The sequence below is a fragment of the Streptopelia decaocto genome, assembly GCF_964273445.1.
Source record: "Streptopelia decaocto genome assembly, chromosome: Z".
Taxonomy (NCBI): domain Eukaryota; kingdom Metazoa; phylum Chordata; class Aves; order Columbiformes; family Columbidae; genus Streptopelia; species Streptopelia decaocto.
In genome coordinates this window covers 72,235,756-72,256,202 of record NC_138657.1, presented here as the reverse complement: position 1 = coordinate 72,256,202, position 20,447 = coordinate 72,235,756, and the positions used below count along the sequence as shown (strand labels likewise).

Here is a 20,447-nt window from a genome sequence, read left to right as displayed (position 1 = left end):
CTGTGACCACACTGGACAAGCCACAAACCCAGCAATGACTCCAGAATGCCCCATTCGAAGTCCCCCTCAGTAAGGAGAAGCATACAGAGGCTTCAGCAGCACCCTCTAATCATGACAAATGCCGTATTAACAGCTGCAACTGTTCACATCGCTGCTCAGCTCCGCACGAGCTGCAATACCCACACAACCAGCTGCTTCCCCCTCGAACCTGCGACACCTCCACAGGAAGGACACTGTCCCAAAAGGGATCATCGCTCTGCACCAACACGGTGCCCCAACAGGAGCAAGAGACAGGCATGTTTCTGAAGATGGACAGGCTTCCCAGGACAAAATGCAGTGCACTGGGTCCAGACAGATCCTCTGCCCAGGAGCCACCTTGCTTCAGGTCTAACCCCAACCAGGCTGCTGTAAAGATCAAGGGGGAGCCTCAAAGAACAAAAGCCCCTCGGAAAGGGAGGCGTGACGGGGCTCTGCAAGGGGACAGCACTGTGACCGAGCTCAGCCCAGCTCCGTGGCGTCCCTGCTCGCTGGCCAGGGCCGTGGGCGCTGCTGGGGTGCAGAGCTGGGGTGCACTGGGGACAGCAGATCAGGAACCGTGTTACACACAAACCCCCGGCCTCATACAGCACCCGGGCTCTGGGGTCCAACAGCTTTTTCCTGATGAGAAGCAAACCCCGAGATGAGCCCCCGCGCCCTGCCTGGGACACGGCACCGCAGCCGACCCCCGGTACGGAACCCTCCGCGGCATCGCGGCACCGGGCGTGGGATCCAGGCACGGCACGCGAACCCCCTACCCGCACACCCCCAGATCCCCCCGCCACGCTGCAGGGGCCCGGGCGGCTTCGTCCCTCCCTCCCCGCCCCGCCTGCAGCGGCTGCCGCCCCAGCACGGGCAGGGCTGCGGACCCGCACAGGTCTCGGCCCACGCGTTATCCCCAGGGACCCGGGTTCGAGTCCCAGCTCCCCGCTCGCCCTCGGCGCCCCGCGCGCCGCACCCGTGGGCGAGACCCCGCACCGGCCCCGACCCCCCCGTGACCCCGCGGCCCTGTCCCGCTCCCATCCCCCCCTCAGCTCCTCCAGGCCCGCATCCGGGGGCGGGTGGGGGAAGGGTTTGACGCGCGGCGGGAAGGTGACGTCACAGCTTTCCAGAAGATTCCCGCGGGGATCCCTCCGCTACTAAAGATCGCCCGGCCAATGAGAGCGCCCCGAAGAGGCGGTGCCGGCTTGAACTGGCCAACGGGAGACGGCAGAAGGGAGGTGGGGAGAGAAGGGCGGGACGCCTCGTTTCGCCCCGCCTCCCTCCCGAGGAAAGCCAATGAGCCCTGCGTCTAGCGGCGACGGACAGCCCGCCGGCCCAACGGGGCGGGGCGCGCGCGGGCGGGACTCCCCTGACGTGGCGGCCGGGGGGCGGGGGAGGGGGCGGCTCAGCGAGCGCGCGGCGCCCCGGGACAGCGCGATCGGTGAGTGCGGGGGGCGGCGGCGGCTCAGCCCCACCGCGCTGCCCCACACAGCCCGGCCCGCGGGTCACAGCGTGTCCGTGCCGCTGCCCGCGGGCACGGGGTCGCTGTGGGGCTTGGGCGGGGGGGCAAACCTCCTGCCCCGCGGGGTGACAGGGTGTCACTGTGCGGCTGGAAGGGTCAGTCCCCTTGTCCTGTGGGGTGACAGGGTGCTGCTGTGGGGCTGGGAGATCAGTCCCTCTGCCCCTTGGGGTGACACGGTGGGGCTGTGGGGTCAGTGCCCCTGCCCCGTGGGGTGACACGGTGGGGCTGTGGGGTCAGTGCCCCTGCCCCGTGGGGTGACACGGTGGGGCTGTGGGGTCAGTCCCCCTGCCCCGTGGGGTGACACGGTGGGGCTGTGGGGTCAGTGCCCCTGCCCCATGAGGTGACACAGTGGGGCTGTGGGGTCAGTCCCCCTGCCCCATGAGGTGACACGGTGGGGCTGTGGGGTCAGTCCCCCTGCCCCATGAGGTGACACGGTGTCACTGTGAGGCTGGGGGGGTCAGTCCCCCTGACCCCTGGGGTGACACAGTGTCGCTGTGGGGTCAGACCCCCTGCCCCATGGGGTGACACGGTGGGGCTGGGGGGGTCAGTCCCCCTGCCTTATGGGTGACAGGGTGTCACTGTGGGGCTGGGAGATCAGTCCCCTGTGCCCTGGGGGGTGACAGGACGTGGCTGGAGGGGTCAGTTCCCCTCCCTGTGGGGTGATAGGGTGACACGGTGTCTCTGTGGGCTGAGGTGTCAGTCCTCCTGCCCCATGGGGTGACAGGGTATTGCTGTGGGGCTGGTGGTTGTCAGTACCTCTGCCCCATGGGGTGACAGGGCATTGCTATGGGGCTGGGGTGGTCAGTGCCTCTGGTGAGAATGTGTCCCTGTAGGGCTGGGAAGGGAAGATGGCGACAGGTCATCAAGTCATCCCGATGTGGGGGTTAAACCTCTGCCTGACGGAGTGACAGGATGTCTCTGTGGGGCTGGTGGGATCGGCCCCTCTGCCCGTGGGTGACAGGGTGTACCTGGGGGACTGAACGCAGGGCAGGAAGGGGCTGGTGCCTCTGTCCCCATGGGGTGACAGGGTTTCCTGGTGGGGCTGGTGTTAACTGCTCTGCCCTACCTAGTGACAGTGTGTCCCCATGGGTGCGAAGAGGGTGGGAGGAAGGGGTTAATCCCCTGCCCCATAACAGTAACAGCGCATCCAAGTGGGGCTGGGAGAAAGGGGTTAAAGCCCCTGCCCCATGGGGCTGTAATACAGCCCTATAGGGCTGGAGAGGGCAGGGAGGTGAGGGTTAACCTGCCCCCCCCCCCCTCACTTTGGAGGGCATAAGGTGCCCTGTTGAAGCTGTGTGATTTGTCTAGGAAGGGGTTAACATCCCACCCACCCCCCTGCCCTGCTGGGGGCACCAGTGTACCCCAGTGAGGCTGAATTGCGTGGTGAGGAAATGGGTAAACCCCCCTCCTGCGGGGTATCAGTAATGGGGTTGGAAGAGCCAGCAAGGAAGGAGTTAACTCCTGTCCCCAGTCGAGGTGACAGTGTCCTCCAGGACAGCTGGCAGTGGGGAGGAAAGGGCTAACCTGCTTTCCCCGTGGGGGCACACTGTGGGTCCCTATGGGGCTGGGGGCTGGCAAGGGGTCACCCCAGGCCAGGGTCAGCACCCTTGTTGGGGGCATGACAGGAATTGAACACTCCGCATGCAAGTGAAGCTTCTCACTGAGCCTCTAAATGGGGGCACCGCCTGTGGGGGGGCTTAACCCCATCCCCACATGGGTCTTAGCCCCACAGCGAGGGCTGGGGGAGCTGGGCAGTGCAGTGAGGGGGGTTAACCCCATCCCCACACCAATGTGAGCACCCCAGTGGGGCTGAAAAGTAGGGATCCCACATGGGGAGGCAGCAAGAGGGGCTTGACCCCGTCTCCACACCGTTGTGAGCACCCCAGTGGGGCTGGAAAGAGGAGAGGGGGTGGGGGGGCTCGACCCCATCCACACGCAGGGGCTGGTGCCCCGTGGGTATGGAGATGGGAGCCCCTATATGGGGAGACACTGAGGGGGTCCTGACCCGTCCCCACGCAGGAGGGGCTGTCAGCGGGGGCTGTGCTGGCAGAGGCAGCGAGGGGAGGGTTAACCCCGTCCCCACGCAGGTGCTGGCACCCCAGTGGGGCTGTCAGTGGGGAGGGGGAGGCGGGCGGTGCGTGTGGGGGCCCGGGGAGGGGATGATTCATTGCTGGGTAGTCATGACATTGCTGCCTGCCTGCCTGCGGCTGCCAACCGACACGGGCACGGGTGGCTCTGCCTGCCCCGGTGCGCCGACATCCCCTCCGGCTCCCTGACCGAACGCGGGACGCGCAGCCATGCCGGCCATCCTGCTCTTCTGGAGCCGCGCCGAGAGGTACGCGCCGGCACGGCACCCACCCGGCTCCCCCCGGCTCACCCGCCCCGGTGCCCAGCGAGCCCCCGGACCCCCAGCCCCTGGGAATACCGGCGGCTGTCACCTGCCCGGCGCTTTGCTCACCGAGGGTGGGATGCGGCAGCCGCCCAGGGATGTCCCGGCATGGCTGCCCGATTGCGGTGCGGGGCATCCAGAGAGGATGCTGTCTGTGGCCCGCGAGTGACGGTGACAGGGCAGGGGAGGACGCGGTGGCATTGGATTTCTTTGGCGCGCCTGAAGGTGACTTCTCAGAAGTAGGTTTTGTGCCACCAGGCTTGGAGGAGGCACCGTCCCGGTGCCCCGCTGCAATGTGGGGGGCTTCAGGTGCTGGGGGTAGCTGGGTCGGACCCCTTCAACTGAGGGACTGGCACTCGGGGAGTGGGACACAGGGACCCCTGTGCGGCCGAAGAGGAAAGCTGGGGAGGTGCGAATTGGTTAACGTGACTTTTTTCCACATCACTGCTGCCCTACTTTTCTCCCTCCCCGATTCGCCTGGGGGGTGCAAAGCCCTGGGCGTCAGCAGACCCGTTTTTGAGGGAGGCTGGGGGGCTCCTGGCTGCGCTCCCTGTGCCTCAGCAGGGGACGTGACAGTAACGGGGTGGCCGGGCGCCTTGCGGCAGCGGGGCGGGAGGATGCCGGAGCTGACGGCAGAAGTGTCTTAATCCAGCGGCTTAGCGAGAAAGCGTCAAGAAACCAATTAAAAGGGAAATTACATCTCAGCGAGCGGCTCCATTGAAGGGTCCCCCCTGCGTGCGGCTGGGGAGCACACAAAGGACGGCAGCTCCCCGGCAGCGCCACTCAGCGCCCGCTTGCCCATCGCCGAAGCCCTTTGGGACCTGTCCTGGGAGTGGAGGTCAGAGCCCACCGTGGCCGCCAGGCTGGCGAGGAGCTGCCGTTTCGGTGTGCCGGACGAGCTGGAGGGGGCAGCTTGCCACCAGAGCATCCCTTTGCGGCGGCATCCCCGGCACGAGCCGGCACCGTCCTCCTGCCACCCCCCGGTGCCTCCCAGCCGGGCACGCAGCGCCCGCCAGCCCCCGCGGACAGCCGCGATGTTCAAAATAAAACTAGAGCCTTTAAAAGTGGCAGCTTGGACTCTGAATGTGTTCGTAAAGTTTCGGTAAGTGGGTTTCTGCCTCTCAGCCTTGCGACCTCACGTTAAACCGTCGGTGCCTGTCCCCGGCGTCCCGCCGTGACCTGGCACCCCGAGATGGAAAAAGAAGTAATAATTTTGCTGTGCTGCTGCCGGGGTGGGTTTGTTCCCTTAGATGACTGCTGAGCGGAGGGATTACATCAAACGATCGCTATTCAGCTGATGCGCTCATCCAGAGGTTGCACGGGCTGATGTCATGTGTGAGGCCAGAACAAAGATTTAATTTTTTATTTAATTTTTTTTTTGCTCTGCATGTGTGTGTGTGGTTGCAAGAGGAGGATGGAGGCTGGGCTGGCTCGGCGCGGCCGGAGGATGTTTGTGGTTTTCTGCCAGGGCTGTGGCTTGTCCGGTGGCATCTGGGTTGGGGGGGGCGATGCAGGAATGGCTTTGCCCGCCTGAATCCCACCCTGCGGCACCTTCCCACCACCCCCCCGCTCCCGAGGGGGTTAAATGGGAAAGGGGGAGAGGATGACTGAGCAGAAGGGAGAGAGGAGCTGGTGGCAAGGCGCAGCTGATCCCAGGAGGTGGGAGGGAAGGAAGGAGGGAGGGAGAGAAGGAGGCTCTGCGGGGACAGAGTCGTGTTTTACCATCATCGCGCATGTGAGCGGTGTCGCCTCCGGAGCGTGCCTTACCCCACCGGGTCACCTGCCGGCAGCTGGTCCTCACCTGCACGGTAAATCGCGGCGTGGGGATGCGTTTTTGTATGGAAATGACCCCCACGCTCTGACCCCAGACAGGTGAAGGGGTTCCTGGCTGGCAGAGGGTCCCTGGGGGGGCATCCCCACCCCGACCAAAGACCCCTTGGCGGTCAAGACTGGAGGTCTTGTGGGTGGCGACAGAGTTTTGCTGGGTCGGGATGTGTGTTTGTGGGAAGCGCTCTGGGGTTTTTGCCGGACAAGGGGGTCCTGGTGATGTCCGATGGGGCTGTGTGTGGTCGGAGACGGGCGCTGTCATACCTGGGGGGTACAACGGGAGTTTTGCCGCCTCCAGATCTCTCAAGCCACGGTGCGACGGGGTTGTGTTCATCGCTGCCTGGCTTGCCCACCTGTGGGGGCGGTGGCACTGTCCGGACAGGGGCCAAATCCTGCTTCGTATCCCGATCCTTGTCACAGGGAGCCACTGCCCCACGTTGGAGGTTGCCATGGAGACGGGAGGCATTGGGGTGACCTTTGGCGGGGGGGTGGTGGATCACCTCTCACACCCCCCATCACTTGCCTGGGGTCTCCCCCAGCCCCCCATCTCTGCAGGGAGGGCAGCTGGGGGGCGGGCAGGGGACAGAGCACCCCCGGTGTCTGCGTGGGCTGGGCGCTGGCAGCGGCTCTGCGCGGGAGCTGGTGTGGAAACGTGCTGGCATCCAGGAGCTGCCGCGGGAGATGCTGACGGATGCTCTTAACACCCCCAGGGACCTTCTCCCACCTCTTCTGTGCCCCCCTGGGCTGCCTCACGTGTGCGTGGGTGCCCCCATCTCCCCTCACTGTGTCTGTCAGAGGTCTTGGGTGCCTTAGCCCCCCTCCCTGCCTACAGCACAGGACTTGCTCCCTGGCTGGGGCAAAAAAGAGCATAAATTGGTGTTTCTGATTGAGGTGGCTGACTTCCAAGCCCCCGTAGCAGCTACCCCACAGCAGAGGGGTTATTGCCCGAGGCATGTCCCAGGGCAAGCCCTGGATGGCTGGGATGGATGCCAGGGGCTCCCTGCAGGTGCCTGGCCACCCTGATCTGAGCCGCTGCAGTTTGGGGGGGATCCCTCTGTGAGCTCCAGTGGGAGCTTATGGGTAAAGTATAGATGTGGAGGAACATCTGGTGACCTGTGTGATGGTGAAGGAAAGGGCCAAGGCTCACAGCCGGTGCAGAAACCCATCTGCTGGGGGGGCTGCACAGGGGCGCTGGGAGCAAGGATGGGGTGGAAGTTGTGGGGTAGCGGGGAGCAGGAGGAGGGCTCAGTGGGGAGCAGGGGGTCTGCTGGGGCGACACCTGGAGAAGAACCGGGCCAGCAGCAAGCACCAAGCTGCGCTGTGTGAGGCTTTGGGACAGGCCAGGCTGGGGGAGCTGGAGGTCACTGTCAGATAACAGAAGATCGAGAAGTGTCCTTGGGGGAGCGTGGTGGTTGCTCAGCCTCTGCCCGGAGGAGCTGCCCTCCCGGCTGCTCCGCCACCTCCCATGGTCTCTGTGACTCCAACAGCGTGACCAGGGCAGGAATTAATCGCCTGTCCTTTTCCTTCCTTGGGTTATGGCCACCCAGTTTTCCATGCCTTAGTATAGGCATGGCCCCGGCCTCGGCCCCCGCGTGATGGAGGGAGCGAGCCCTGGGCTTCGGGGTTACTGCAAGATGTCACTGAAGGCTCTTGGGGAGTGCAAGTCAGGCTAGAAAGTGGTGGGGGTTTTTATTAAAAAAAAAAAAAAAAAAAGCGCCCTCCCACCATCACAAGATGTTTCTGTCTAACGGCTTCGTTCTCTCTTCGCTAAATACAAATTACGGCTCTGACACGCTGGAGGCGCTTATCTCCAGCTGAATGCCAGTTGCTTTCAGGAACAAAATGTTTGAAGTTCCTTTAAGGTGAAGGCAGCAGCACGGTCCCTGCTGCTGCTTTCAGCCTCCAAAAGCCTCCTGTCATCACCTCAGCTCCCATCCCGGCTGGGGCAGGGCCGGGAGGGGACAGTCACAGGCCAAGGGCCACATTTAGACATGGCTCAGCCGTCCCGGCTCGGCGCGGGGGGGACGGGATGGGGACGCGGCCCTGGTGTGACGTTAGCGGCGGCGTGGCCTCTATAATAATGCCGTGCCCCGGGACAGGCTTCTCCCTCTCCCTGCCAGCCTCGGAGATGAGTCTCCCCATCCCCAGCGTGGGGCTCGGGGGGGTAAAACCAGAGCCAGGGCACATCCTGGTGCCAGGGCTCTGAGCGCCGGTGGGAAGCGTGGACTTGAGCCGGCTCTGGTGCTGCTGGCCGTGGGGACGCGGGGAGCACCGGCTCCGTGACAAGTGTGTGCCGATCCCATCCCCAGCCTACCCTGGTGCCACGTTCGCCTTACGGAGAGCTGTCTTTCTGCTTTCAGGAATAAGTACTCGGCTCCCGGCAGTGTCGCCGTCATGGGGAAGGACTATTACAAGATTTTGGGCATCCAGTCCGGTGCTAACGAGGATGAAATCAAGAAAGCCTATCGGAAAATGGCCCTGAAGTATCACCCCGATAAGAATAAAGACCCCAATGCTGAGGAGAAGTTCAAGGAGATCGCGGAGGCTTACGACGTCCTGAGCGACCCCAAGAAACGAGCTGTTTATGACCAATATGGGGAGGAAGGTAAGGGGATGACCGCTGCCTGCGCGGGGGCGGGGGTGCTGGGTCCAAATTGGTTATTAATGGGCGAGGGGGTGTTTTTGCACAGAACTGTCCCAATGTTTCATGCCTGCCCCTGAAACAGGGCTGGTAACCGCGAAATTCTGGGGGGGTGAGGGCTCCACAGGTGCCAGAAATCATCTCTTATCCCGCTTGTCCCTGGGCTGCTCTGCTTTTCCAACCCATCGTGCTTCTTCCCGGAGTGGCCGGGCTCTCCCTGCCCTCTGCCCCCAAACCCCGGCAGCCGGCTGAAACCGTGGATGTGGAAGGAGCTCACCTCCTGGGTCATACCTGGGGTAATTTGTTAGCCACCCTTTAATTAACCTAAATATCCCAGCGGAGAAGTGTTGCTTTTGCCCACATTCCCCCACGCGTTTGGCTGCTGGTCCTGCCGTCCTCCCCTGGTACGGTCTGACCTACAGGATTCAGAGCTTTTCCCAATTTAAGTAATAGGTGCTTGTTTTGAAACCAAGCGGTTGCTGTTGTCTGGTGGTTGGCATGGAGGAGGAGGAGGAGGAGGAGAGCCGCTCCACCGCAGGCGGCCTTATTAGTCGAAGATGGAAGAGCGCAACCCCATTCGAGGAGAGCGCCGAATAGCATCTGCATTAATCAGCCCAGGGCTTGGGTGCTTAAAAGAGCAGGAGGTCTGGCAGGAGCAGGCTGCTGGGTGGAAGGGGCAGCCCCTCTGGCGGGGCCAGCGGGCAGGTGCATCCCCGAACAAGCCACCAGCAGAATTAACCAGCAGGGGGTTAATTCTCGACCCGTTAATTATGTCAGGGCTGTGGTGGATGAGCCACCGGCAGAATTAACCAGCAGTGGGTTAACTTTCAGCCCATTAGTTATGTCAGGGCTGTGATGGACACGCCGAGCCAGAGTGATTTGCTGTGTAAAATGAGAAGCGTCTGTCGCAAGCGGGAAACCAGCCTTTCCCCAAAGGCACCTGAAATCGGACCCGCTGGTGCCACCGAGAGCACCTAAAACCAGAGCGAGTTAAGGAGGGAGGGAAGAGCAGCCCCCTCCTGGCAGGGGGACAGGGAGTGCCAGCAAAGCCAAACCCTTTTGGCATCAGACCAGTCGGAGTCCATGGGCCCCCTCACACCTTTTGTTTCCCATCAGGTTCTTTTTTTTTTTTGGGCAACGTGTCACCCAAACTTGCCTGCCCTGTGCTTGTCCCCCTCATATCTCCTGCAGCAGGGGGCTGGCACAAGAGACAGCCTGTCAGAAATAGCCCTTCACTGTCACCAGCGTGCCCTGAAAATAGTCCTGGAGCTAGGCTTGGCTTAACCCTTCCCACCCCTCCTGGTCAAAAATAGCTGTGCGGAGAATGTGTGACCTCTTTGGGGAGGGCTCTTGCTCTGTGCCTTGGCTGCTTGGGACTTGCGGGGTTTACAGTGACATAAGGCTCAGCCCAGGACCTGGCCGGGGAGTTTCCCCTGGGAATGGTTGCCAAAAGGTCCAAATCTTGATCTTACCTGGCGTTTTGCAGAGTCTGTGCAGAAGAGGCTGTGTGCCGAGCTGGAGGTCTGACCTCCACCCACCCTGCCACCCAGAGCCGTGGTCGCTGAACCTGTTCTCACCTGCCGGACACAATGCTCCTAGACCAAGGCCATCGGTGCGGCCTGAGAGACAGGGCTATTTGGGCAGAAGGGAGCCTGCCCACGGGCAAAAATGGAAACGGGCTGGTCAGGAAATGTTTTAAATGAAAACGCTGTGAACTGGGTGGAGAAAACCAAAGAAGCACTTCAGTAGGGAAAAAACCTGAACGGATTTTGTGCTTGCTGGGTGTGGGGGCAAGAAGGACTGTGTGTCATGGGTAGAGGTGGTGCCTTCCTTGCCCACGCTCTCTGCAGGTGGTTGGGCTGGAGAGGGTGACCTGCACCCCCAGGAGATGCTGGAAAGGCTGCCTGGAGCCAGCAGAGTCTGTGCTCCTGCCTGGAAAGTGCTGTCCCGGCACGGTGTCCACTGGCAGGGAGTGTTCATGTCTCATCTTACCCCTTCTGTTCCAGGTCTCAAAACTGGAGGTGGCTCCTCAGGTGGCTCAGGGAACACTTTCCACTACACCTTCCATGGAGACCCGCACGCCACCTTCGCATCCTTCTTTGGAGGCTCCAACCCTTTTGACATCTTCTTCGCCAGCAGCCGCTCCCGGATGTTCAATGGCTTTGACCAGGAAGACATGGATATCGATGTCGATGATGACCCTTTCAGTGCCTTCGGCCGGTTTGGCTTCAACGGCATTAACGGCGTTCACCGGCGGCACCAGGAGTCTCTGCACTCGCGGAGGAAGGTCCAAGACCCACCCATCATCCATGAGCTCAAGGTGTCCCTGGAAGAGATCTACCATGGCTCCACCAAGAGGATGAAGATCACCCGCAGAAGGCTCAACGCTGATGGCCGGACCATGCGGACTGAGGACAAGATCCTAAACATTGTCATCAAGCGTGGTTGGAAGGAGGGAACCAAAATCACGTTCCCCAAAGAAGGGGACGCCACCCCAGACAACATCCCTGCCGACATCGTCTTCATCCTCAAGGACAAGCCTCACTCGCACTTCAAGAGGGATGGGACGAATGTGGTCTACACGGCAAACATCAGTCTTAAAGAGGTGGGTGTGACGGGGAAATCCCATGGCGTGGGAGGTGGTGCTGGGTCGTGGCGTGCAGGGCCGAGACAGGAGTCTGTCCTTGTTCTGTGCCGATGAGGAGGGACCAGGTAGGTCCTGAGAGACTGTAGCAAAGACCTCTGCAGAGAGGAGCTGCAGAGGCCAACTCGTGCTTGGTTTTGGACGTGCTCAGCCCCTGTGCCAGGTGTAGGACACAAGTGCTGTAGTCCCTGCTGAGCGCACCTTGCTTCTTGAGCCAATACAGGTGGTATTTATCCATTTTCTTCCTTGCCCATGTGGCTCATCCTTCTATTTTAGCATAGGGTGTTCACATATGGAAGAGAGCCCAGATTCTCTCTAGGAACAAGGGAAAACCCAAGTTGGCCAGTGTGTGTCTGGTACCTGCTTGTTCTCCTAGCTTAGTTACTGTCCGGGACATCCCGGGCAGCCTCTCCCATGGACAAAAAGCAGGATCATGCCAAGAAAGCTGGTACCTTCCCCTCCTTGAGTGATGCCTTAGCCAAAACCAGCTCGTTTCCTTGGTTCTGGCTTTCCTAGGTGAAGAACCAAATAAAGGAAATGTTTCAGGCAGTGAGCAAAGCCCAGCCCAGCCCGGCTGCCGGTGCAAGGGCTGACAGCGAGGCTGGGCACATCGGTGACAGTGGGGCTGGGCGCATCGGTGACAGTGTGGCTGGGCGCATCGGTGACAGTGGGGCTGGGCGCATCGGTGACAGCGAGGCTGGGCGCATCGGTGACAGCGAGGCTGGGCACATCGGTGACAGTGACGCTGGGCGGATAGGTGACAGTGGGGCTGGGCGCGTTGGTGACAGCGAGGCTGGGCGCATTGGTGACAGTGGGGCTGGGCACATCAGTGACAGTGTGGCTGGGCACATCGGTGACAGCGAGGCTGGGCGCATCGGTGACAGCAGGGCTGAGCACATTGGTGACAGTGGGGCTGGGTACATTGGAGCCAGCGAGCTGCGCGGGGGTGGGAGAGGAAAGGTAGAGCACCCCAGAACAAGATGTGCCGTTTGCCGCCGCTGCTCTGTAACTACTTTTTATTAAATCACAGCTGGCAGCTGCATTTAACATTGACGCTTTTGGCAGCTGCCATTTGCTGTTCCTTTCAGACTGTAGACGCTGTCTGTCTTCTTAATGAGCTGATTTCTTTTTTCCCCCTTCCTGAAGACAGATTTATGTTCTCAAATGCATTTAATAGAAATAAGCTCAATGAGCCAGACCTGAGGTAGGGAAACGTGAGCTCGTTAGCGTGCCAGTGAGTCGGAAGAGCTTTGCGGTGTCTCTGCAGCCCCGCTGGGGCTGTGACCGGGTGAACTGGGAGCACGGGGCAGCCGCGCGGGTCAGGCAGAGCTGGGTGCTCCGGAGCAAACTCGGCTCCAGTACCTGCAGACGCGGTAGCTGGATTTCTTTCTCATTGCGACGTGAAGAGGTTTATTCCTGCAGTGACTGGCTCCCCTGGCCACTCCAGAAATACTCGGGAGAGGCTGCCTTATTTGTGGAGCCATGCGTGCCATATCTCAGATATTTCCTTCTGTGCATTCCCATATCTGTAAAAGTAACCCCGAGCTGGCTGTGCTGATGTCCAGACCGCGTTAGCCCAAGTCCGTGCTCTGCTCAGGCTGAAGGGACTTTCGCCTGGAGTTGCCCTTTGAGCAGCAACTGGAGAAACCTGCTCCAGCCCCACGTGCTGTTGCACCAGAAGTTCTGGTGCTGGGCGCCTGTGATTTCCGTGCCCAAGGCATGTTTGCACAATGCAGTCTCAAAGGGGAAGATTGCTGGTTTGGGCAAACTCTTTGTGTCTTTGAGCTGGATTGTCTGGTCTCTGTCCTCCCCACCGCAGACCCAACGTGCTGGGCATCCTTGGGGAGCTGCCGGTCTGGCTGCCAACCCCAACCTGCTGGTGATAGATGCTCTGCTGCTTTCATCTTCCAAGAGAAGTACCTCAAGTGCTCCGGAGCGCGAGCGGGTGTCGGGAGCTCCCCCGCTCCATATGCCACCACCTCAGTACGTGATGGGATACAAGGTCTTCATCACCACAGCCTGCGGCCGTGGCCCTGGGCTCTCTCCTTGCACCCTCCCTCCTTGCAAGGATGCCTCGTTTACCTTGAGTTTTAGTATTTCCTGCTGCCGGGAGAGCAGCGCAGCACGGTGCCAGCGGGCAGAGCTGGCGGGTGGTGGGTGCTGTGATCCAGCTCGTGGCCATACTGGGGACAAGGCACGTGCTGCTCAGGAGAGCATCTTCCTCCTCCTGCATCCCACAGACCTCTCTGTGGAGCACTCTGGGGAGACAATGTCCCCCCAGCCCTTGTGTCACGGTGCCTGGGTGCCCTGTCCCCTGCCTGTGGTGGCGCGGGGTGCTTGCCACGAGGCTTCTGCAGGAGCCGGAGATGCATGAGGGGCTTCCCCTGGGCTGCAGGGAAGTGTCCCTTCCTAAAATTACAGGCGCGTGTGGCAGAGGGAGGAGTGACAGCCTGCTGATCAGATCTGCAGGCAGCACTTGCCCTCGGCAGCCGCCCGCTTTGCATCCTTTACCTGGCGTCACCTTCCCCCGAGCACCCGCGCACCCGCAACCGGTGGCAACGTCCCCGCTCCCCGTGGCATCGCTGCGAGCGGAGGAGGACCCGGCGCTGACCTAGATAAAGCTCTGCTCAGCTACCGAACCCGCGGCAGCTTCATCCCGAGGGATAAACCATAAACCCAGCCTCTTTCTAGGATGCGGGGCAGCTCCCGCGGTTGGTGGCGTTACTTCAGCAACCCGTTTCCCAAATGCCAGAGAAGTTTGAGCAAGAGTGAAAAACAGGGACATACGGCGGAGGAGCCACCGCCTCGGATTCTCGCGTCTTGGCTCTAGGAAGGAAACATTAAGATCCCGTCTGCCTTCACTGTTAGCGCCTGCTCCTGCTCGCATCCCTCTGCCTGCCCCGTCCATGTGTTCCCATGCGGAGCTCAGGTTCTCTTTCCCGTTTTGTGGCTGGAGATGTCCTTTCGCTGGCACGCAGCCCCGTGCAGCCCCCACAGCGCAGGATGGTGGGCACCGGCGAGCAGAAGGGCTCCAGCATCCCAGGGCAGAAGTGCATTGATTTGGGGAGATTGTCCTTTGCCTCCCCCCAGCCTGCTGGAGCTCCAGCCAAGCACCTGGTGCTCACACAGAGCTGGGGATGGGTTTTGTCCTGCAGACAGAAAAGCTCATCCTGGAGGAGACCCTTCCCAGGAGAAGACCCTTGCACATGAGCAAGGAGATGGCCCCAGCTCTCCAGTTCTCAGCTGGCTCCAGCGCAGGTCCCTCCCAGTCACCCTGGGCCATCGGCCCACAGCCAGTGGCCAGCAAGAGCAGGAGAGACATTTCTTCTGGTGCCAGTTGCTGCTCTGCCACCAGAGGCTCTTCCTGGGGAGGGGGATGCAGAGCATCCCACTGTCAAACCCAGAAACAGCAAATCGCATCCTCCTCCCTTTACAGGGTGTTTTTAGGGGGACGGCAGGGCTAGGACCCCAGGACACAGCTCAGGAGGGGCAAGCCTGCACCGCCCCCCCCCAGGAAGCTCGATGCTGTACCCCTGGCGCCTCCCCCCTGCTTTCCAGAAGCATCTCTCTGCAGTCCTCTCCCTCAGCCCTTGCTGAAAGCCTGGAGACGATTCTGCCCACGTGTATGCCAGAGCTGTCTGAGTTATTTAAGGACAGCAGGATTTTTCTTGCTGCATTCCGGCGTCACGTGGCTCAGCTGATGCAGCCGGCTTGTGGCTGCTGCGGGGGGCTGGGGGACAGCGGGGTGGCACCCACAGAACCTGCTCTTGGCTTTGCAGGAGGGACCGGACAGGACGACCAGCCCCTCTGGGACTGCGGCTTCCAGGAAAGCTCCGCGCTGTGCTGCAGCTGCAGCCTTTTGGGGGGTGTTGGTTGTTGGGGTCAGGACACGGGCTGTGCTATAGATAACCCCAGTGCCGGGCAGGGACAATGGCAGCTGATGAGCCGCGGCGGCATCCGATGATCTCAGCTGGATTTTCGGCTGCCCGAGGTTGGGCAGAGAGGGCGAGGAAGGGGCTAAATTTACCCGGTCCTGTTGCTGTGAGCTGGTGCCTGCTGGTGGTTCCTCCGGGGAGCCCGGGAGCTCGGGGGGGATCCTTCCCCCAGGAGGCTGTGGAACCCCCTCTTCTGGGGCACCTTCTCCTGCAGCCCAGTTCACGGTGGTCAGGCTGGCACCAGCAAAGCACTGCTGGGCATCAGCTGGTGCTCTTGGGCATCATCCACGCAGAGCTGGGCGGTTTAACCCGGGAAGCAGCCGGTGGGGGGACGTGGTGTGGCCGTCGGGATGTTTTGGGGTGTCAGCCCCGTCTGATGATTCGTTCCTTCTTCTGCCCCCAGGCCTTGTGCGGCTGCACCGTGAACATTCCCACCATCGACGGGCGGGTGATCCCGCTTCCCTGCAACGACATCATCAAGCCGGGGACAGTGAAGAGACTGCGTGGGGAGGGGCTGCCCTTCCCCAAGGCCCCCAGCCAGCGAGGAGACTTGATCGTGGAGTTCAAAATCCGCTTCCCGGATAGAATAGCTCCCCAGACGAGACAGATCCTCAAGCAGCACCTCCCGTGCTCCTAAAGCCCGGGGGGGACTCTCCTCCAAGCAGCAATACTCCAAATGCCCCGTGTCGCGGCATTCAGCCCGCATGGAGCAGAGGTGCCACAGCACTTTTAAATGCAAAAAAAAGAAAGAAAAAGAAAAAAAAAGACAACAAAAAACCAACCACTCACACCACTTTCTGTTCCCCAGAATCCCACCCAACCTGCTCCCCATCCATCCCTCTCCCCCTCCATCCCTCTCGACCCCTTTTCTACTCCAGCAGCAGGGAGGCTCCTGCCCATCACAGCTCTCCCGGCTGCCAAACCTTTTCTTTACCTTCCCTCAGAGGTCCAGGTTTTGCACCTCACACGAGCGACTGGTGTGGGCGCTTTTCCCGGGGAGCTACATCACATCGTGGGGTTTTTTTTTCATGTCACCCGCTTTCCAGGCCACTTTTCCCACAAAAGGATGGACTTGTCGGGGTCCGGTGCAGTGTAAATAAGACTCCGCAAGATCCGGCGTCCTCGCTGTTGATTTTTCTCTTTCCCCTCTTCAATACTTGCTGCTGTTCGGGGTCCCGGCTGTACCGGGGAGCCCATCGCTCCCACCCGCGGTGCCCCCCATTTCCCCCTCGTAGCCGGACTGTTTTCTCACCCGGGAGCGCGGTACCGAGTTGTGCCGCGGTCCTCTCTCCTGTGCCAAGCCTACAACCGAGCCTCGGCTGTGCCAAATGACGGAGCACATGGGGATGGTCCCGTCCAGCCGCCCGCCCTGCCTGGGGCTGCCCCCGGCCGCGATAGCCCGGGCTGGAGCTTCTTGTTCAGATGTGTTGAGTTTGCATTGCCGCTTTTTTTTTTTAAATAGATATATATATAGAGCTCGTTAGATAAACTCCGTGAGGGTTTTTCTCTGCCCATTTTGGGGATCCTGGCGTGGTGCACCCTGACTTCTTTTTTTTTTTTTTTGTGAAGGGGATGATTTAGCTGCACAAACATCAAACCCGTCACGGGGGGGTGTGCGTGTGGCACAAGTCTGGGTGCAAAAGTAAAGCCAAGTGTGAGCAGAGCTGTGGGTTTCACTAGCTTTTTGAGTTCAAACTTAGGGTTTTTCATAAGAAGAGACAGGCGTGTGTATATATTTTTCTACAGGGACGATTCATTCAGGAGGTATTCCTGGGCGTCGGGTGGAGCTGGGAGGCACACGAGGCAGTCTGCGTGGTGGCTTCGTTTTCAAATGCTGTATTTTTTTAAAACCTTTGGATTTCCATCAGGAGAATTTTTATATTTCTTACCTTTATCGGCCCACTCTGCCTCGTGCCAGTATTATTTTCTTTTTCCCGGGAAAGGGCTCCTACGGAGCCGGGAGGCGCGTTCGACCTGGCTTTGTACAGCTCCTCCGCTGCGGCACCTCCAGGAAAACCCCACCGAACACCCCCCTCTGCCCCATGGGTCTTCTTTTTTAAAGAGAAATCTCTGACTTGAAACGGGGGTCTTTGGGGGCGGGGGGATGAGCGTGGGGCATCTGTAGGGGCTGGGTGTACAGCTGTACAGTGTATCATACAGGGTGAAGAGACCCGTTAGGCACTGCTTAAGTAATTGCCCGGTTTGGCCAACGAGGGGACGCCGCCGTTTCCCTCCGCTGGTCCCTGTGGAGTTCGACGTGGAGAGAACCCGGTGGACGCTGTGAGCGAGAAGACAGGCCAGCGCGCAGATGCAAGCTGCTTTGTTTTTCTCAGTTTCAATGAGACCTGAATGTTTTATAGTGGGGTCTTTTTGTAATTTTTTCTTTTTTTTCTTTTTTTTTTTGTAATGTCAGTATTGAGAGAAAAATAAAGTATTTTAAAAAATTTACTTCCTGGTGGGGGGTGTTTTGTGATGGGGATGCCGGGCTGTGCGCACGCAGACAGCGGGGACAGGGTCAGAGCTCTGTGACAGGGTTGTCACCACCACCGGGCTGGCTGGGGACATTCAAGGCTGATGGGGAAGCGAGTGACTGGCCTGGCACCCAGGAACCTTGAGGCTGGTAGGGAGGGGAGGAAGAAATCTGTTTGGTTTGTGTACTGGGTGCACAGGACCTTCAGGGCCTGATAATGAGTGGAAGGGAATGAATACATGTCCCGCTCGGTCACAGGGGATGGTGCTCGCCTGGTGAGGTAGTTGTGCTAATGACATTACCAGGGGTTGGGGAGCAGGGGGGACCGGTCAGGGGCTCTGTGTCCCCATGGGGCTCTGGGATGTGGGTGACAAGGGGCGAGTGGGGCTGCGGGCAGTGGGACGGGATGGCAAAGGGGCTCCTTGCCGGCTGCTGGGAGGGATGGGAGGTCTCGCTGATACCCAGGAAGTTTGCCTAAAAAAATCTCTCAGCAGAACAGCACACAAGGATGCGTGATGAGAGCGAAACCCATGGTCATTGCGCCTTGGGAGGGGACTGGGCAGAGGCTGCCGAACCCCAAACGGGGCCATCGCACGCTGCCCCCCACTCATGGCCATGAAATCACCCCGAGTCTAACCCTGGAGCCCACACCACACGTGGGGCTGAGCAGATGGGGGGCAGAGCCAGCACAGCCCCCAGCCCTGGGGCTGACAGTGCTGAGAAACGCCCCTGGGGACGGGGATGTCACTTGGGAGGGCTCGTCCATGGGGCAGAGCCACCTGTTAAGGAACAGGCTTCCCTAGCTTACCGCATTATTGGGCATAACTGCTTCTTAGAGAGCTCGGTTGGAAACTGCCTGTATACAATTCACCTGGCATAACTAAGTTTGTTTAGCGTTACTTCTGCAAGCTGTGAACTTCTGAACTCTCCGGATCATCACGTGAAAAAGGCCTTGGAGTCCTCAAGCTGGCAGATACGGGAGCTGCCTGAAGACAAGCAAAGGAACAGAACAGCGTCTGACAAAGGATGACAACAGAAAATGTTTTGGCTGTCGCCAATAACTTGTTTTTCTCCAGCTGCAGGTGGAAAACAGCAACTGAAGGTCAGGACTTTGACTGACCGCCCATCTGATGAAAATCAAGGGATCGAGTGAAGAACAGGGAGTTCCCAGGCTCTAATTTTGCAGTTGGCCCAGAGTGATGTGTGGGGCATGGGGGCTTGGATTTTGGGGGTGTAATTGTCCAAGTTTTTTCTGCTGAGGTACCTCTTCAGGAGGCACCAGCTCGAGCTGCTACGCTGCACATTGAGAATAAATTGTTTATTTTAGACGAGTTTCTGGAACCTGTACCTGAGTCTCCGCTGCAGGAAACCTCAGGAAAAGGAACTCGGCAGCAGTGTGGAGGAGGGATGCCTGCGGCAGGGGGTGCCCTGGGGGCACGGTAGCCATGGGGAGGGGTTGCACATGGGGCAGGGGATGCCCAAGGTGGGGGGATGCCCTTGGGACAGGGCATGCCAGCAAATGAGGCAGAGATGCACCTGTCCCTGGCCCAGAGCAGGCAGGACAGGGGACCTCCCCGTGTGGCTACTACCTGCTCTTTGCGAGGTTTTGGGGTGCTGCAGGAGGGCCCCAATCTCTCGGGTCAGGGTCCAGCCGCTAACCTTGAAGCCTTAGCTGAAGATCCCCCATCCTGCACCCACTGTGGCTGAGCTGCAGCCCCCATGAGGTCGCACAGGCCCTATGGGACCCGACTGCAGGGCTGGGGAGGGGGTGACATGGGTCTGGGGCTTCATGGGGAATCCCAGCGGGTCATAAGGAGATGAAAACCACAGCGATGACAGAGCTGCCCTCAGCTGCCCCCCTCACTAATTGCACAGCACCCAGGGCAAGCCTCAGCACCAGCCCCTTCCCCCCCAGCATCTTCAGGGGGGCCAGTCCCCACAGCAAGGCGCTGGGCAAGGGAGAAGGTGCTGTGGGAAGGCTCTGGCCTCTGCATCTACTGGGGGTCTCTGCTGCAGGGGCGGTCCCTAGAAAGGGGCACAGGCTGAGGCCGAAACCAGGGCCCAGTGCTGACTGCTCTCCTGGGGCTGCTGCAGGGTTCATAGGTGTGGGGGGCACCACCCAAGCCCCCCAGCTGCTGCAGTTGTTGATTTGGGGGCACTCTCAGGCCTTCCAGCAGGTTTACGCTGCTCCGCAGCAGGGGCAGATGCTCTCAGAGCTCCCACGGGTGCTGTCCCCACCAGGAGCCACATCCCACAGGCAGCAAGGAAGAAAGATGAGGTTTTGCAGCCCTCCTGCTGGATTTAATTAGCATTTGCAATTAGGAGACACAGCAGGGAAGACATGGGGTGCTGGGAGCCGAGACACACACCCCACCACCCCATAGTGTCCCGGCCTCTACAGCAGAGAGATGCCAGGGATGAATGTTTCCCCAGCACTGGCTGGGCTGGTGGGGAGCAAGAAACGCGCCCCCTTGCCCGAGCTGAGAAGAGCTTTGAGGCATCCTGTGAGTGCTTGGCTGGGGTGCAGAGGGGCCCCTTCCCCCTTCCCAGGGGGCTCAAAGGGGCTGGTTCCTGCTACCCCCCCACAGGGAGCTGCTGCTCTTGGGCTTGCACTGGTGAAGCTGCAGGACAGGAAAGCAAAACCCACCACCCTACAGAGCTGCAGGACAGGAAAGCAAAACCCACCACCCTGCAGAGCTGCAGGGTGAAGTGCAGGCAGGGAAGGAGCTCTGGATTAAGAGTTTCCAGGTACCCGTTAACCCAAAAAACAGCTGATGTAGGGCAGGAGAAGCACCAGCCCTCCCCTCCTCAACACCGCTGCAACAAGAGAAGGCGATGGCTGATGTGCCTGCAGGAGCCAGCAGCAGCATCTTCTCTGACAGAGGTAGCGTGAGGACAGGGTGGTGCTGGCAGAGCTCAGAAAGTAGGACAGAGCACCTGAGCTGCCCACCCTCCCCGGGGACCTTCGCGACCTCCTACCCCTGCAGGGGTTGTGCTATTT

At 60.3% G+C, this 20,447-nt stretch overlaps 1 protein-coding gene across 2 annotated transcripts; it reads left to right on the top strand.

The window, feature by feature from the left end:
* The first annotated feature begins 1,442 nt into the window (after positions 1–1,442).
* On the top strand, positions 1,443–17,424 carry DNAJB5 (DnaJ heat shock protein family (Hsp40) member B5). 2 transcript variants are annotated; one of them, XM_082074960.1, is made up of 4 exons: positions 1,443–1,459; positions 8,117–8,361; positions 10,404–11,002; positions 15,380–17,424. In XM_082074960.1, the coding sequence occupies exons 2-4, from the start codon at positions 8,151–8,153 to the stop codon at positions 15,611–15,613; spliced, it is 1,044 nt and encodes a 347-aa protein (XP_081931086.1). In that variant the 5' UTR covers positions 1,443–1,459; positions 8,117–8,150; the 3' UTR covers positions 15,614–17,424. The 2 variants fall into 2 exon arrangements, with proteins under 2 accessions (XP_081931086.1, XP_081931085.1); XM_082074959.1 differs by lacking the exon at positions 1,443–1,459 and adding an exon at positions 7,874–8,042.
* The last annotated feature ends 3,023 nt before the right edge of the window (positions 17,425–20,447 follow it).

What these genes read in the sequence shown, in the direction of transcription:
- DNAJB5 (XM_082074960.1), top strand. Translation starts at nt 8,151, where the DNA reads ATGGGGAAGGACTATTACAAGATTTTGGGCATCCAGTCCGGTGCTAAC. An exon ending in TGACCAATATGGGGAGGAAG is followed by an intron (nt 8,362 to 10,403) that starts GTAAGGGGATGA and finishes CTTCTGTTCCAG; the next exon opens with GTCTCAAAACTGGAGGTGGC. An exon ending in CAAACATCAGTCTTAAAGAG is followed by an intron (nt 11,003 to 15,379) that starts GTGGGTGTGACG and finishes TTCTGCCCCCAG; the next exon opens with GCCTTGTGCGGCTGCACCGT.